This window comes from Capricornis sumatraensis, chromosome 4 (genome assembly GCF_032405125.1).
Source record: "Capricornis sumatraensis isolate serow.1 chromosome 4, serow.2, whole genome shotgun sequence".
NCBI lineage: Eukaryota > Metazoa > Chordata > Mammalia > Artiodactyla > Bovidae > Capricornis > Capricornis sumatraensis.
In genome coordinates, this window is record NC_091072.1 from 152,970,963 (window position 1) to 152,987,009 (window position 16,047).

Below are 16,047 nucleotides of genomic sequence, written 5' to 3' on the forward strand. Positions count from 1 at the left end.
AAATTATTCCATCTTAATTGGCTTTGACATCAAGAGAATTTTATTCCAAAGTTTAAGCTATGGGAATTCCCCAGTGGTTCAGTGGTTAGGACTCTGCTTTCACTGCTGAGTATGTGGGTTCGATTCCTGGTCAGGGAAATATTAAGTAAGATTCTTCAAGCTGTGAGGTGCAGCCAAATTTTTTTTTTTTTTTTTAAAGTAAAAACAAATAGATTTGAAGTTATGAATGAAGATATCCAGCTGTGCTTCTCACCAAGTCAAGGTGGCCTCCCCAAGCCCTCCGGCTCACACTAGATTCCACTTGGAGCTCCTCTCCAAAGGAGCACGTGGGCTGCATGACTTTGCAGTCCTTCGCGACTTGAACATCTCACAGCATACTTCTGTGCTGTACTGCACAGATAAACCTTATCAACTGCATTAGAAAACCCTCGAGGCGAGAGACTGAGTTTTCTACCCAAACACTTATTTCTTTCTACATCATGTGGATCCAACAGGAGGGACATCAGCCCAGCGAGGGAGTCTGGGGCCAGGTGTACAGAACGCCGGGCACTCTGACAACCAAAATAATGTGACCTGTAAACTGAGTAGGGAGGGTCTGAGGCCAGAGGAATGACACAAGGAGCTAAAATAATTAAAAAGGAAAGGTAAAGAAATTAAGGATTGGAGGCCCTTTGAAAAGAGATTATGGAAGAACTCATTAAGACTCACCAGCTTCTGAATGGCTCGGAGAACTGAGATGCTACAAAGCTATTTGACCTGGTGTCAAGAACAAGGGGAGATGCCACAATGAGATAGGCCAGAGGTGGACATGCCAGGAATTCGAGAAGGAATTTCTGAACAGAACAACAGAAACCAAGTCGCCCGGAGGCAGCACAGAAGCTGATTCTTGGGTACAGTTTCTAGAAGAGGAATGAAGAAGTTTCAGCAGGCAGTAAAATCTGGTGAGGTTCCGAGTCCTGAACCACAGAGATGACCAGAAAGGACACCCCCTTGCCCTGTCTCGCGGCTGAGAACCAGGTTAACTAACATTGCAGTAATCTCCTTAAAGGCTGCATGTGGTGTCAGAACCACGCCAAGGACGTAGCCTCCAGCTCCGGTGCCAGCTGGTTTGAGCCAGAGCAGGCAGAGGCTTCCTCTGGGGACTGCAGCCCGGCGGGCTGCTCCGGGCCTCCCTGCTGGCCCGAGGGTTTCAAGCCTCAGGCTGGGGTTTCCTAGCGGTAACAGATTACCAGCCTTACTGTGCTTAGTCGCTTCAGTTGTGTCCCACACAATTCAGTTCAGTTCAGTCACTCAGTCGTGTCCGACTCTTTGAGACCCCATGGACTGCAGCATGCCAGGCCTCCCTGTCCACCACCAACTTCTGGAGTTTACTCAAACTCATGTCCATCGAGTCGGTGATACTATCCAACCATCTCATCCTCTGTCTTCCCCTTCTCCTCCCACCTTCAATCTTTCCCAGCATCAGGGTCTTTTCCAATGAGTCAGTTCTTCGCATCAGGTGGCCAAAGTATTGGAGTTTCAGCTTCAGCATCAGTCCTTCCAATGAATATTCAGGACTGATTTCCTTTAGGATGGACTGGTTGGATCTCCTTGCAGTCGCACACACCGCAGAGCAACCAAGTCCAGGTGCCACAGCTACTGAGTCTGTGCTCTAGAGCCCAGCAGCTGCAACTACTAAGCCCATGTGCCCGAGCCCATGTTCTGCAACAAGAGAAGCCGCTGCACTGAGAAGCCGTTGTACTGCAACTAGAGGGTAGCCCCTGCTCGCCGCAACTAGAGAAAGCCCGTGCAGCAAGAAAGGCCCAGCACAGTGAAACATAAGTAAAATTATTAAAAAAAAATCTACAAACTTTGATCACCAACTTTCTCCTCTCTCTCTGTTTTGTTTTTGGCTGCGACTTGCAGCTTGTGGGATCTTAGTTCCCTGACCAGGGACTGAACCTGGGTCCCTGGCAGTGAAAGTGCAGAGTCCTAACCTCTGGACTGTCAGGGAATTCCCCAATGTTCTTCATGGTTAAAAATATGTTATAAATAAGCTATGGGGATATATTGCTCAGGAGGGGGAACAGAGCCACTATTTTATAGTAACTGTCAATGCAGTATAACTTTTAAAAATTGTGAGCCACGATGCTGTACACCTGCAACCTATACAATATTGCACACCAACTATATCTCAATTTAAAAAAATTCTACAATGTAAAATACTACGTTCAAAGAGTAACTAGTGTTTTCTGTGAAGGTATTAGTAATATAAAATAATTTGTTTCATCAGCACTCATATAGACCAGTTATTTGTAGCCTGCTCCAAGGAGAACAGTCCAAGAGCTATTCCTGAGGAAAGAGCTGGGATTTTCTTGGTAAAACCAAACATAAATTAAAGAGGTCATTTGGAAGATTTAGCACTAGGTTAGAGCGTTCAGGGAGGCCTGCCTGGAGGAGGGTGTAGGCAGGAGGAGGTGGATGGGTCCAGACCGGGGTCCAGAGGGTCAGAGTGCTCAGGGTGAGTCCTGGGCATGTGGGTACCTGCAGACCTGTCTGCCCAACACAGCACCTACCACCCACGAGTGCCCCATGCAGCAGTGAGATGGTGGGTCCTAACAGAGATGCCTGCGGTTAACTGTAAAATGCACACCAGATTCCAAAGAACTGCCATGAAGAAAAATGCATGTAGACTATCTCATGGATATTTTTAATACTGATAACACATGTTGAAATAATAATCTGGTGGATATACTGGGTTTAAGAACACATTAAATTTACCTTCTCAGAACTGACGCACACTTCTAAGAAGATTAATCCAGCCACACTGGAGAGACAGAGGAGATAAACCAGAAGAAAGAAAACCAGTTAGGAAGCTTCTCAACTAGAGAGATGAAAGGACCTCGTTTGGGGTGGAGACAGGGGGAATACTAGAGACTTCATGGAGGCAGAACCCACACGACTGTGGTTACAACTAGCCAGGACAGAAGCAGAGAGTTGAGGGTGAACCTGGTGGTCTGGGACTATGATTGTTCCATTAAAGGAAATACAAAGTCAGTAAGGTGTGTGACTCGCAAAGAAAAAACCCAGAGCTAGTTTTCCACCTTCCTTGTAACATGGTGAGTTTCAACATCCAACTGGCATTTGGGGGAAATGACCCTGGGGCTCAGGAGAAAAGCCAAGTTGAAGATGGATCCATCCTTGGTTGGTTGAATCCATGAATGCGGGTAACTGCGGATATGGGCTGACCACTCTATGCCACTTTATAACAGGGACTCCAGTGACTTTTGTTATCCTGGGGGTCCTGGAGTCAATCAATCCCCTGAAGATATGACTGTATTGAGAAAGGCATGACCTTTGAGACTGCCTGAATGAGTTCCAGGAGGGAGGAAGCTAAAAGGCAGAGGAAGAAATGAAGGAAACGTAAGTAAATCAACATCAGACATTTTAAGAAGTTCTAATTTTTTTTTTTATGGTTTTATGTCATCATTAAATAATCAATCCTTTAATTTCTGTGTATTAGGAAGGATTCCCCCCCCCTACATAATCAAGTCTAATCTGGATGAGAAGAAAAGACACCCCCAACTACAGTGAAAGATATAAGTAGCACTTCAAAATAAATAATAGAATGATGACCCAAGGAAGTGGTTGACTAGTGAGTCATACACACTGTAGTTTCTTCAGTCAGAGGACCTGGACAAATACCCCTAAGAAGGGGTGTTTCAGGAAAGCTTTAGGAAGGAGGTGAGTTTTGAGTGATCCGAGAAGTTGAGCTGTCTTTGTAAGCAATTGAAAGGGCAGGATCAAAAGGGAGGAGCAAGAAGATCCGGGGGTGAGTGAACCAGTTTGACAGGAGGGAAGGCGTCACTGGTTGGATGAGGTGGGGGTGGGGATCACAGGTGAGGCTGGGAAGGCAGGTGGGAGCCAAACTCTGGCTTGAGTTAAGATTCAATGAAAAAAAAAAAAAAGACTCAATGGACTTTCATGCTCAAGGGAGAGTCATAGAATTTGGAGCAGGTGAATGACATGATTGAATTTACATTTTAAAGCTGGTTGTACTCTAAAGGTGAAAGCTATACGGTTCAGGAACCATTAGTTAAGCCCCTCCTCACAGATGAAATACACATGCAAGAGATTAAGCCTTTTCTAAGAGACAGCCAACTTTCCTGACTATAATATAACTCACTTTCCACGATCTCTAAAACGTTAAAATTAGCCTGACTTATAGTCCTCTGTGCGAATAGTACTCTATGGAAGGTAGCTCTCTACTGAGAAAGGAGGGGTGTGCCAATACTTCATGAGGGACCTGGACTCAGACGTGGAGACAACTAAGGTGATAGGATAATGGTTCTGCCTCACTGCGGCTCCAGCTGGGCTCCTGGACTGAATCAAGGAGCAACCACGTCAGGGTGGGCCGGCAAAGGGACAGAAAGGGCAACTGGAGAAGTGAGAAGCAGTGTAATCTGACTGGATGATCAGTTAGAAGATTTGAATTCTAGTCCTGGTTAGCAGGAAGAAACCTGGAAGAACCACACTTTTGTCACCTGCCTTCCGAGGTTCAAGTAATTATTTTTAGCTGATCATACAGAATTTGCAATGTATTTCTCAAAGAAATGCAGTTAGAAAATGCTGGTTGGTTCCCCAGATTATCCTCCAGGAACCTAGAGTAATCCCGAAACAGCTGAGATTACTGCAGATTTTGCAAAGAGAAATTCAAATATTTTTTGCCACATTAATTAACAAGCGAAACAGGTTAGTCAAACTAAGTATTGTGTGTGTGTTTTTAATGGAAGATATTTAATTAGCAGATGGTATGGAAGTGGAGGTGGTAGGAAATCTGGAAGAGAATTTCTTTTGGCACTTCCAAGGTCATCTCAGATCAACAGTGCTCACAAACAGAAAAGAGGCAGAGAGGGCAAAAGAGAGAGACAGAGAAAGTATGAGAGCTGTATGCCTTTTGGAAACAGGATAAGAAACAACTGGTGTTTGTAGGGTGAGAAATGGGCCACCCTTAAAAAGGCAGGGGCAGGCAGCGCTGAGAGTCCTGGGAAGAAGGAAGGAGGTGGGTGTCCCGGGAGGTACCAGGGTCAGTGATCCAGGTCTCAGGAGGTTAGGGCGAAGCCAGCCCAAAAAACAGATTTGAGGCAGTTAAATCCCAGGGGAAAGGTGGAACAAACAGTCAAGGATCGTGGGTATCAACTCCAACAGAGGCAGAGGAAGGGGTGGGTACAAATGTGACCCTCCAGATGGAGCCAGAACTTGAGGAACCCGAGGAGACACAGAAAACCTCTGGGCTGGAGGAGGAGGACCTGCTCTGGGGGGGTGGGGAGGGGTTGGGGGGAGAGTCACAGCCGATCAGAGCCAGAGAGGAGAGAAGCTGTGTGCCTGTCCAATGGGACACCAAGCGGTGACCCTCAGATGAAGAAGGCAGCCTCGGGGCAAGCGTGCTGAGGATGGGGCGGGACCAGCACCACCCAGGGGTGACCCCCTCAGCCACCACCAGCCCTGCCCCCGCCCCCCACACCCCAGGGCTGTGTGGCTGGATTCAGGACCGGGCAGTGTGTGGGGAGGGCAGTGCTCATTCAAACAGGCCAGAGTAACCCAAACTTGTCACCTTTCTGCTTGCTGGTATGTGACTTTTTAGGCGCTGTGACTGCCAGGCTGGGGCCCAGATCACCGAGGGACAGGTAAGATGGAGAAGGGTAGAGGGCAGGATGAGAAGCCAGAGGAGAACCGGGAAGAGGAGAGGAAGCAGAAAGGCAGGGTATAATGGATTAGAAGCAAATGTGGAGGGAAGCAGGAAGCCTTACACAAGAGAGAAGGAAAGGTGCGGAAAGTCAGGCTGATCCGTGCGGAAATGCACACAGACAGGGGTCAGAGAGTCCCCAGAAGAGAGTGCGAATTCAGGTCAGGTGGGTCACCCCACGGTGCGTGTCATCCTTCCCACACCTCACCTGGTCATCGGGCATCTGCCTTGGAGCTGCGCGTTACACACTCAAGTGCAGCCTCTGCTCCTGGGGGCGTTCAGATAGGCGCTCATTTTTTTCAAAGATGGACACGTGGTAGCATCTGCGGGTGAATTTTAAAGCATTCAATAGTTGAGGTAATAGGCGAGCACAACTACCTAAGTTTGGGGCAGGGGTCGAGCGGCAGGGTAGTGTGCAGTGTTGGATGAAGTATTTTCTTCCAGTTAAGATCTAGTTAAATACACATGTTCTTTAAGATTTTTTTTTTTTAATGCTGGACTAAATTGATGGGAATAAAACGAGGGAGGGAATAAACCGGAGGCGCACTCCATAACATCCCAGCTGAGTGCGGCCACTACGCCGGCCAGTCCGGCGGGCGTCCGCGCTCAGAGGTCCCCACGCGGGTCCCGGAGCGGCTGCGCCCGGGACCGGACAGGACCGGAGAGCAGGCGGCCCCCGGGCCAGGGGGAACCACCCCCACCCCCACGCAGCACCCCGCGCACCGCGGACGGCGAAGGGGAGGTCTCCCCCGGCCGGGGAGGGACGGGAGGCCGCGGGCTCTGCCTGGGTGTGGGGTCCGCCGCCCGGGACCCACGTGGGCGCAGCCCAGCGAGGCGCGGCCCGCCAGCCTCCGAGGGGCGCGACCCCCGGCCACGTGGGGGCGGGGCCCGGCGGGGCTGGGGGGCGGTGCTCGACAGCAGCCCCGCCCCCCGGCCCTCGGGCGCCCCTCCCCCGCCCGAGCGCGGCCCGCGGGCGGCGGGCGGGGGCGGGGGCGGGGTTGTTGTTGTGCCGAGGCCCCGCCCCCGCCCGCCCCCGGCCCATCTGTTCCCCGCGAGCTGCGGCGACATTGTGCGGGCTGGGCGGCCGGGCCGCGGCGCGATGGGCCCGGGGCAGCCGCCGCGGTAGCTCGGCCGGAGCGGCTCCGGGAGCGGGCGGGCGGCGGGCGCGGAGGCGGCGGCGCGGCCGGAGATGCGCCCCGAGGAGGGCGGCGCGGCCGGGCTGGGCGAGCTGCGCTCGTGGTGGGAAGTGCCGGCCATCGCGCACTTCTGCTCGCTCTTCCGCACGGCGTTCCGCCTGCCGGACTTCGAGATCGAGGTGCGCGGGCCGGGCCGGGCCGGGGGTTCGGGACCCGGGTAGGGGGTCGGGGCGGCGGCGCGCGGGGACCTCCGAGCGGCTGACTCCGAGGGACTGAGCGGGGGGCTGAGCGCGAGGAGCGCTCCCGGCCGGCCCGGGTGGGCGGGCGGGGGTCGGGGTCCGGGCTGAGGGGACCCGGGCGGCGGGGAAAGTTGGGCCGTTACTCCGGGCGGCGTCCCGGCGGCCGCAGCGCGGGGCCGGGCGGTGAGCGTAGCGGGCGGCGGGCTTTGTGGGGCCCGGCGGGCTGGCGGGCGGGCGCCCCCGGCCGGCGCCCCGACCCCTCCCCCGGCCGCCTGGGGCCGAGCGCGCGGCCGGTCGGTGCCGCGGCCCCGGACAAAGGTGCGAGACCGGCGCGGCCGGGCCGGCGAGCGGGGGCCGTGGGTCCGCCGCCCGCGGGGGGCGCGCCCGGCGGCAGCCGGGAGGGTGCGGGCCGCCGGGCGGGCGGGCGGCGGCGGCGGCGACGACAATGCGGCAGCCTCGGGTGCGGGGGCCCGGCGCCGCACGCCGTTTTCAAAGTTGGGACGTGACTCGGATGAGCACGGCTTTTTCTAAAAATGTGAGTGGGACGGCGGTTCCCGCGGACTGAGGGGGAGAAACGGCAGATTAGGGAATGCTGAGCGTCAGGACTTGCTCCACAACTGTCCCGAAGACCCCGTGTTTCCTTTGAGTTGGTCAAAATCCTCAGCACTTTAATTCTGCTGCTCAAAATGGTGGCTGTGGTGGGAGGTGTTGTGGTGACAATGCCGTCGTGGTGCCGCTAAACTTGCCCCTGCCCCATTTTCTCCCTGAAATGTGATAAAACTGAGGCGGTGCTGAATTACAGGTTAGAGTTCACGAACCCCGTCTAAAAACACTGTGGAGAAAACTTCATCTTTCAAAAATCCAAATATTCCGATTTGGTTGATTGAAAAAAAAAAAAAGGTAACTAATTTTGTCCTAAATTGTTACAGAAATCTAGAGTAATTTATAAATAACGCCTTATGTTCTAAGAAATAAATCTGTGGTTTCTAAGTATTAGCTGCTTTAATTCCAAAAGGAAATGTAACCTGATCTGAGAGGTCCAATTTGTATGTATAACAGAAGTGAAAAATCGTTGCTACAGGTGAATAATCAGGGCCACTTGAGATGAGTGTTTTCGCGTCGGATCCCAGTATTTCTTGGAAGTGACACTTTTTTGGTGGTTGTAGTTAACGTGTATGCTGTTTGAAGTATATACGAATGAATATTTGGAATTCAGCTTGTACATATTATGGTGATCATCCATATCTCTATAATTTGGAGATGTTCAGTCGATGGCTAAGTAATAATGACTTACTCCTGCAATTCTTCTGTAATCTTTTTCACATGAATATGTTTTGATGAATTTGATGAATACAGGTTTAAGTTTTCACTAATTATCAGAAATTTAAAATTTCAAAGTAAGTTTTAGGTTTCTAGCAAATTTGATTCTGAGAGTGCAGAACTTACTGAGAACATGATCAGTTTTGATTCTCTAAGAAATTTTTTTTGGTTAGGTGATTTTTTTTTGTTTTTAATCTAGTAATTTACTATTCTGAAAGGTTGAAGAAGGATCACTTGATTACAGTTTATGATGCACTGGAAGAATCTTAAAAACAGACAAACAAAAAACAGTACTAATACTGAGTTGTACCTGTTAGGACGACTGGAAGGACCCTATAATCTTAATTTACTGTAAGTTTAAAAGATAGAAATGAATAATACCAAGTGGTAGAAGTTGGATATCAGCTTTTTTAGGAAACTAGTTTTCAGCTGTGGGAAAGTACTCATCTTACCCTTGACAACCAAACTGAACCCATGGATTTACAGAAAATTTAGGAAGCAGAATCTTCAAGGACTTGGCTTCTGTTTATCTAAACAAGGCAATCTCTTAGATAGCTGACAGGTTGGGAGCATTCATGGTACAATTCTGTAAGAGGTCAAGACCTTCCATTTAACTGGTCCCCAAAGCATGGATATTTTTATTTTTGCATGTAAGAAAACCTTTTTCCTCTGTTAATTAGCCTTGAGTGTGCAGGATTTAATTAGAAGAGTGAGTATACTAGATTCTTGTTTTTTGGGTTGTGTTTAGGGACATCTGTGTTGCTGCCCCACAGATAGGGGTTCTGCAGTCATCAGATCAAAAATCTGCAAATGTGAAGACGTTTTAAGTTCAAAATTTGTGGTTTTAAAAAGCAGTGCATAATCACAATATAAAACTTGAAAATTATAGCAAAATATAGGTAAGAGAATTAAATCACCCATAATCTCACCACTCAGGGATAAAAACTGTTACTTAGAAATTCCCAAACACGTTCACAGCGTATTTGTGGCCCATTTTAATTTTCCAGATGAGGAGACTGAGCTGTGTGTAGCTGGACAGCTGTAGGTTAATGATACTGAATTCAGTGGTTGGTATTATGAAACATCTGTTACTAGCTGCTTAACTGGATGGCTTACCAAAGAAGCTCATGGCACACTCCTTTGCCTCAGGATTATCAAATTCGGGACCACTTCACCTATATCAAGTTTTCTATGATTGTTTAACATTCCAGTGGATTAGGCTGGTTATGTTTTGTCCTGATTAGAGAATGAAGAATGGTGAATTGACCTTCCTGAAGATTTAGTACTGGTTTTCTTTTTTCCCCTAACAAGTGCTCTTTACAGTGAATAGCATCATACTTAACTAGACTGCGGTTAAGGGAGGATAGACCATCTTCAGTAGTCTTGTCTGGAGTTAATTGTGATGGGTATAGGGTTGCAGGGAGAAATTCCATTATAAACATTCTGGGTATATTTTCTCCAGAGAAGAAACCATGGGGCCTCTGTGTGATTATTTGAAAATGGTCATGTAGAATTACCTGGTTCATACAATGGCAACATGATCAAAATAATCTGATTTTTATTATTAAAAGTCCCGTGTACTTTTTTCTCCCCGAGCTTTCTGCTTTGTGAATGAGTCCTTTGGGTTGAATCCTTAGGCATGAATTACTGAGCATTATTATGTTTATTCATAAATATTATTCATAATTATGAAAATAGGTGATAAAAAAAAACTTGCTGAGAGAAACTTATTGGTACATCAGTCTTAGTTCTCTGGGCCTGGGGCCCAAGGATGGGTTATAGGAGATTTTGTGTTGGTGTACATGTATGTACTTTCCTGTCACTTTCATCAAATTTTGAAAGCAACTCCAACCATACAAAGGTTAAAAGAAAGGCCTTGAACTAGATGAAAGATTTCAGTTGGCTTTGAATAGGGGAACCAGAGGCTAGTTTCATGACATGAGATGCCCTGGATCAGAGTTAGAAAACTTGAATTCTTATGCTTGTTTTGCTACTACTGCCTCTGTGACCTTCGGCAGATCAAGTAGCCTAACGGTGGAGGACACTTGTATAGCACTTTGTACATTTCCCAAATGTTTTCTCATTTTATCCATCATCATCATTAATCATTACTGGGAATTAGCAGTTTTGCAGATGAGGAAATTGGAAGTTTAGACAGGCTGGGTTTCTTGCATAGACTCTCACCTGGATCTCAGCCTCCTTGTTGGCGCTGCTGTGTCACACAACTTCCACTTTAGTTTTCATTATGTATAAAGCGAAAGGCTGGGCCTAGAAGGAGTGGCCAAGATCTCACAGTGCAGATCTAGAGCTCTTCGGCTCTTAATAACGTGGGGTACAAAAGATCCTTTTAAAGGATCTTAAAATACAGATCTTAAAGGATCCGTATTCTGCCGAATACAGAGGGACACTTTCATTTGGTTCTTTCAGCAAATGCTTAGCATCTACTGTGTGCTAGATGCAGTATATGAAGTGCTGGAGATACAGGTGTGAATATAACACAAACACCCCTCCTTTAGTGGAAGGAGACAGATGATAATAAATTGGCACAGAGAGGGCCAGGTTGGGGGGGGTGGGTTGTTACAATTTAAAATAAGGTGATTAGGTGTGGGAGGGGTTTCTCTGGTGGCTCAGACAGTAAGGAATATCTACCTGCAGTGCAGGAGACTTGAGTTTGATCCCCTGAAATGGTCGGGAAGATCCCTTGGGGAAGGCAGTGGCACCGCACTCCAGTACTCTTGCCTGGGAAATCTCATGGACAGAGAGGAGTCTGGTAGGCTACAGTGCATGGGATTGCAAAGGTGTGGGTGGCCTCATTGAGAAGATGGCATTTGAGCAGGACTGAAGGAAATAGGGGACTTAAAATTATTTAAAAACTAGTAGTTTGTGGGACTAGCGGTCCAGTGGTTAAGACTCTGCGCCTCACTGCAGGGTGTCAGGTAGATTCCTGGTCAGGGAGCCCACATGCTGCATGATGCAAACATTAGTAGTTAGTTACAATGATCTATCGAACGGAAAATACCAGATGAGCAGTGTCTCCTGAAGACTCAGGATATGCTCCTTCTCTGAGGAGGAAAGCCCAAGAACAGGATGTGAATAACAGATCTTGAAACCTGAAAGGGGGGACTGCTCCCTCAGAGTGTAACTCCCCCCCCAAGGTGAACCCTAGGTCCCATTCTGCTTATACCAGGGTCTTAAAGGGGAAGTTGTTGTCTTCATCTTCATTTGCCTGTTCGAGAAGCTTAAAGGGTAGTTAGAGATTCTCCAGTTGTGGAAAGGGCAGTATTCTCTCATCTCTGAAGGGCAACTTATGTGGCTTGCTTTACCATGGAAGTTCAGTTCGGTCTTGCTTAATTTTCTGGAACACAGTGAGGAAGCCCAAAATACGACTTGGCAACATGGAAGCATTTGGTACAACCGACTGTCTGCCCTTTGATCGGGAGAGGCTGAGGGTTGAATTCCAGTTTTTTTTTTTTTTTTAGGGGCTGGCTTCTTGTGGTGTGTTGGGTTGGGGGTAAGAATGAGGAGCTCTGGCATTGCTGGGAAACTGCCAGTGCGCACGGTGGTTTAGATAAAAAGTGAGTGTGGACAGAGTCCAGGGGGACAGAAGCCAAAGTTTCTAACTAGATGGCCTTAGATATAGCTGATGGGATTGAAGGTACTGGTCAAAGGAATCATGCAGAGAGCCAGAAACCTGGACTGTGGACCCACGTCTGTCACTACCTGGTGCTGCGGTTTTAGGCAGATCATTTGGTTTCAGATGCCCTATCTATAAAAAGACAGTTCTGGACTAGGTGATTTCTAGGATGTTCCCCTGGCCAAAGTGCTGCGATTCCCCTGAGATGTTTCTCAGCATGCATGGCACAGGTAACTGATCCAAAAAGTTTTCCTGAGCTCATTGGTTAGGGCCAGGTGGCTCAGACAGTAAAGAATCTGCCTGCAAAGCCAGAGGACCCGGGTTGGATTCCTGGGTTGGGAAGATCCCTTGGAGAAGGGAATGACAACCCACTCCAATATTCTTGCCTGGAAAATCCTATGGACAGAGGGGCCTGGCAGGTTACAGTCCATGGGTCGCCAAAAAAAGAGTCAACTGAGTCACTAACAGTTTCACTTTCTTTTTTGATATGCTGTGTTGGGGTCCCTGTCTTAGAAATTAATTCTGTACCAAACGAATGCAGCACATCCACACTTCATGTCTTCATAGATTGTATGAATTTGTCTTTCTGTGGAAATCCTGTCTGCAAATACATTACATTGAAGGTAGCTTAATTGATGTTTCCGCTGTCTTCGAGGTCCTTTCAAACTAAGATTTTGTATTTTGAGATTATGAGAAACTCAGGAAGGTGAAGGTCTTAAGTTGTGTTTTTTCCCTTCACTTCTATTTATTCACTTAAATTGAATATCGTTCAACACGTAGAACTTTGAATGGAGGCGGGTAAAGGTTCTGGTCTGGGGCTGTCCTAAGTTTAATGGCGAAGCTTTCCAGGCAGCTGTGCCTCCCTTGCCTGTATTTTCCTGTTTCACGGGACTCTGTTCCTTGAATGCTTTTATATTGTCCTCTCTACAGGAGCCTCTAGCAAATACTTATTTATTCTGGAAAGTAAACTTGTTTATTCTGGAAAACTCTGGAATTCTCTTTCTGTGATTTAGATAGGAGTCTTCAGATGGTGGTACTGAGCTCAGGATTCTCCCAGCCTTGTTGCACCAAGGTATTCAGTGCTGACCACTGCCGCGTGTGTGGCGGTGGTGCCTCCTGTCCCTGAAGAACACTGGGCCCTGAGGTGGGGGGGACTCCTCCCCATAGGCAGTCCCGTTCTGGATGTAATGTTTCTTTGTGTAGGGTTGAAGGGATTTATTTATGCTGAGTTTGCCATCATCAGCCTGGGAAAACAGTTGAGTTCAGTCACTCCGTCGTGTCTGACTCTCTGCAACCCCATGGACTGCAGTACGCCAGGCCTCCCTGTCCATCACCAACTCCCGGAGTTTACTCAAACTCATATCCATCAAGTTGGTGATGCCATCCAACCATCTCATCCTCTGTCATCCCCTTCTTCTGCCTTGAATCATTCCCAGCATCAGGGTCTTTTCGAATGAGTCAGTTCTATGCATCAGGTGTCCAAAGTATTGGAGTTTCAGCTTCAGCATCAGTCCTTCCAGTATTCCAATGAATATTCAGAACTGATTTCCTTTAGGATTGACTGGTTGGATCTCCATGCACTCCCAGCAACTCTCAAGAGTCTTCTCCAACACCGCAGTTCAAAAGCATCCATTCTTCGGCATTCAGCTTTCTTTATAGTCCAACTTTCACGTCCATACCTGACTACTGGAAAAACCAAAGCTTTGACAAGACGGACCTTTGTTGGCAAAGTAATGTCTCTGCTTTTTAATTTGCTGTCTAGGCTGGTGATAACTTTTCTTCCAAGGAGCAAGCGTCTTTTAATTTCATGGCTTCAGTCACCATCTGCAGTGATTTTGGAGCCCCCCCAAAATAGTCTGTCACTGTTTAGATTGTTTCTCCATCTATTTACCATGAAGTGATGAGACCAGATGCCATGATCTTAGTTTTCTGAATGTTGAGTTTTAAGCTAACTTTTTCACTCGTTTACTTTCAACAAGAGGCTCTTAGTTCCTCTTCACTTTCTGCCATAAGGGTGGTGTCATCTGCATATCTGAGGTTATTGCTATTTCTCCTGGCAGTCTTGATTCCAGCTTGTGCTTCATTCAGCCTGGCATTTCGCATGATATACTTTGCATATAAGTAAAATAAGCAGGCTGACAATATACAGCCTTGATGTACTCCTTTCCCAATTTGGAACCAGTCTGTTGTTCCATGTCCAGTTCTAACTCTTGCGTCCTGACCTGCATACAGATTTCTCAGGAGGCAGGTCAGGTGGTCTGGTATTCCCATCTCTTTCAGAATTTTCCAGTTTGCTGTGGTCCACACAGTCAAAGGCTTTGGCATAGTCAATAAAGCAGAAGTAGATGTTTCTCTGGAAGTCTCTTGCTTTCTCAGTGATCCAGTGGATGTTGGCAATTTGATCTCTGGTTCCTCTGCCATTTGTAAATCCAGCTTGAACATCCTGATGGTTAATGTACTGCTGAATCCTGGCATGGAATATTTTGAGCATTTCTTTGCTAGCTTTTGAGATGAGTGCAATTGTACGGTAGTTTGAGCATTCTTTGGCATTGCCTTTCTTTGGGATTGGGAAGAAAACTGACCTTTTCTAGTCCTGTGGCCACTGCTGCTGCTGCTAAGTCGCTTCAGTCGTGTCCGACTCTGTGTGACCCCATAGATGGCAGCCCACCAGGCTCCGCCATCCCTGGAATTCTCCAGGCAAGAACACTGGAGTGGGTTGCCATTTCCTTCTCCAATGCATGAAAGTGAAAAGTGAAAGTGAAGTTGCTCGTGTCCGACTCTTAGCGACCCCATGGACTGCAGCCTACCAGGCTCCTCTGTCCATGGGATTTTCCAGGCAAGAGTACTGGAGTGGGGTGCCATTGCGTGTTGGCATATTGAGTGCAGCACTTTGACAGCATCGTCTTTTGGGATTTGAAATAGGTCAACTGGAATTCCATCACCTCCACTAGCTTTGTTCATATTGATGCTTCCTAAGGCCCACTTGACTTCACATTCCAGAATGTCAGGCTCTAGGTGAGTGATCACACCATTGTGATTATCTGGGTCATGAAGATCTTTTTTGTACAGTTCTTCTGTGTATTCTTGCCACCTCTCCTTAATATCTTCTGCTTCTGTTAGGTCCATACCATTTCTGTTCTTTATCGAGCCCATCTTTGCATGAAATGTTCCCTTGGTATCTCTAATTTTCTTGTCGAGATCTCTAGTCTTTCCCTTTCTATTCTGTTTCTATCTGGGAAACAGATCCTTTGTTAATTCTTTTATTAGAGCGTCCCTGGTGGCTCAGCTGGTATAGAATCCACCTGCAATGTAGGAGGCCTGGGTTCGATCCCTGGTTTGGGAAGATCCTCTGGAGAAGGGACCGGCTACCCACTCCAGTATTCTGGCCTGGAGAATTCCATGGACAGGGGAGCCTGGCAGGTTTCATCCCATGGGGTCGCGAAGAGTCGGACACAACTGAGTGACTGATACACAAACACACCCTTACATACACACACCCTTACACACCTGCCCCAACTGAGTGACTGATACTCAAACACACCCCTACATACACACACCCTTACACACCTGCCCCAACTGAGTGACTGATACTCAAACACACCCCTACACGCACACACCCTTACACACCTGCCCCACCCAAAATCATTTAGGGGAAGAGGACAAGTTGGTGGGCTGTCTAGAGGGAGCCGCGATGCCACCCGTGCCATATTGGGGGGCTGTGGAGAGGGACCTCCGACGCCGTGCATACCTGAAGGAGGCCCTCTCTCAGCCCTCTCGCGGGAATGAAGCAGGGGGTGGTGAGTGTGCTTGCGGTCCCGTGTGTGCGTGCGGACAGTGTGTGTGTGTGCCCATGTGCGGGCACCGAGCTCCTCAGGCAGTACGAGGTGTGTAATTTAGGCAGAACCTGGGCCTTCTGTGTGGCCTCGGCTCTGGTGGCACCGCGGGCCTAGTGGATTCACAGTGGGCATCATTTTAGTTGGCAGGAAAGGTTGC

The 16,047-nt window shown here is 48.2% G+C and overlaps 1 protein-coding gene across 1 annotated transcript in view; it reads left to right on the top strand.

Moving 5' to 3' along the window:
* The first annotated feature begins 6,914 nt into the window (after positions 1 to 6,914).
* CECR2 (CECR2 histone acetyl-lysine reader) overlaps positions 6,915 to 16,047 on the top strand; it is a 122,436-nt gene continuing 113,303 nt past the window's right edge. The window contains 1 exon segment of the mRNA XM_068971538.1: positions 6,915 to 7,040. Within this exon segment, the coding sequence (XP_068827639.1) occupies positions 6,915 to 7,040 (126 nt within the window).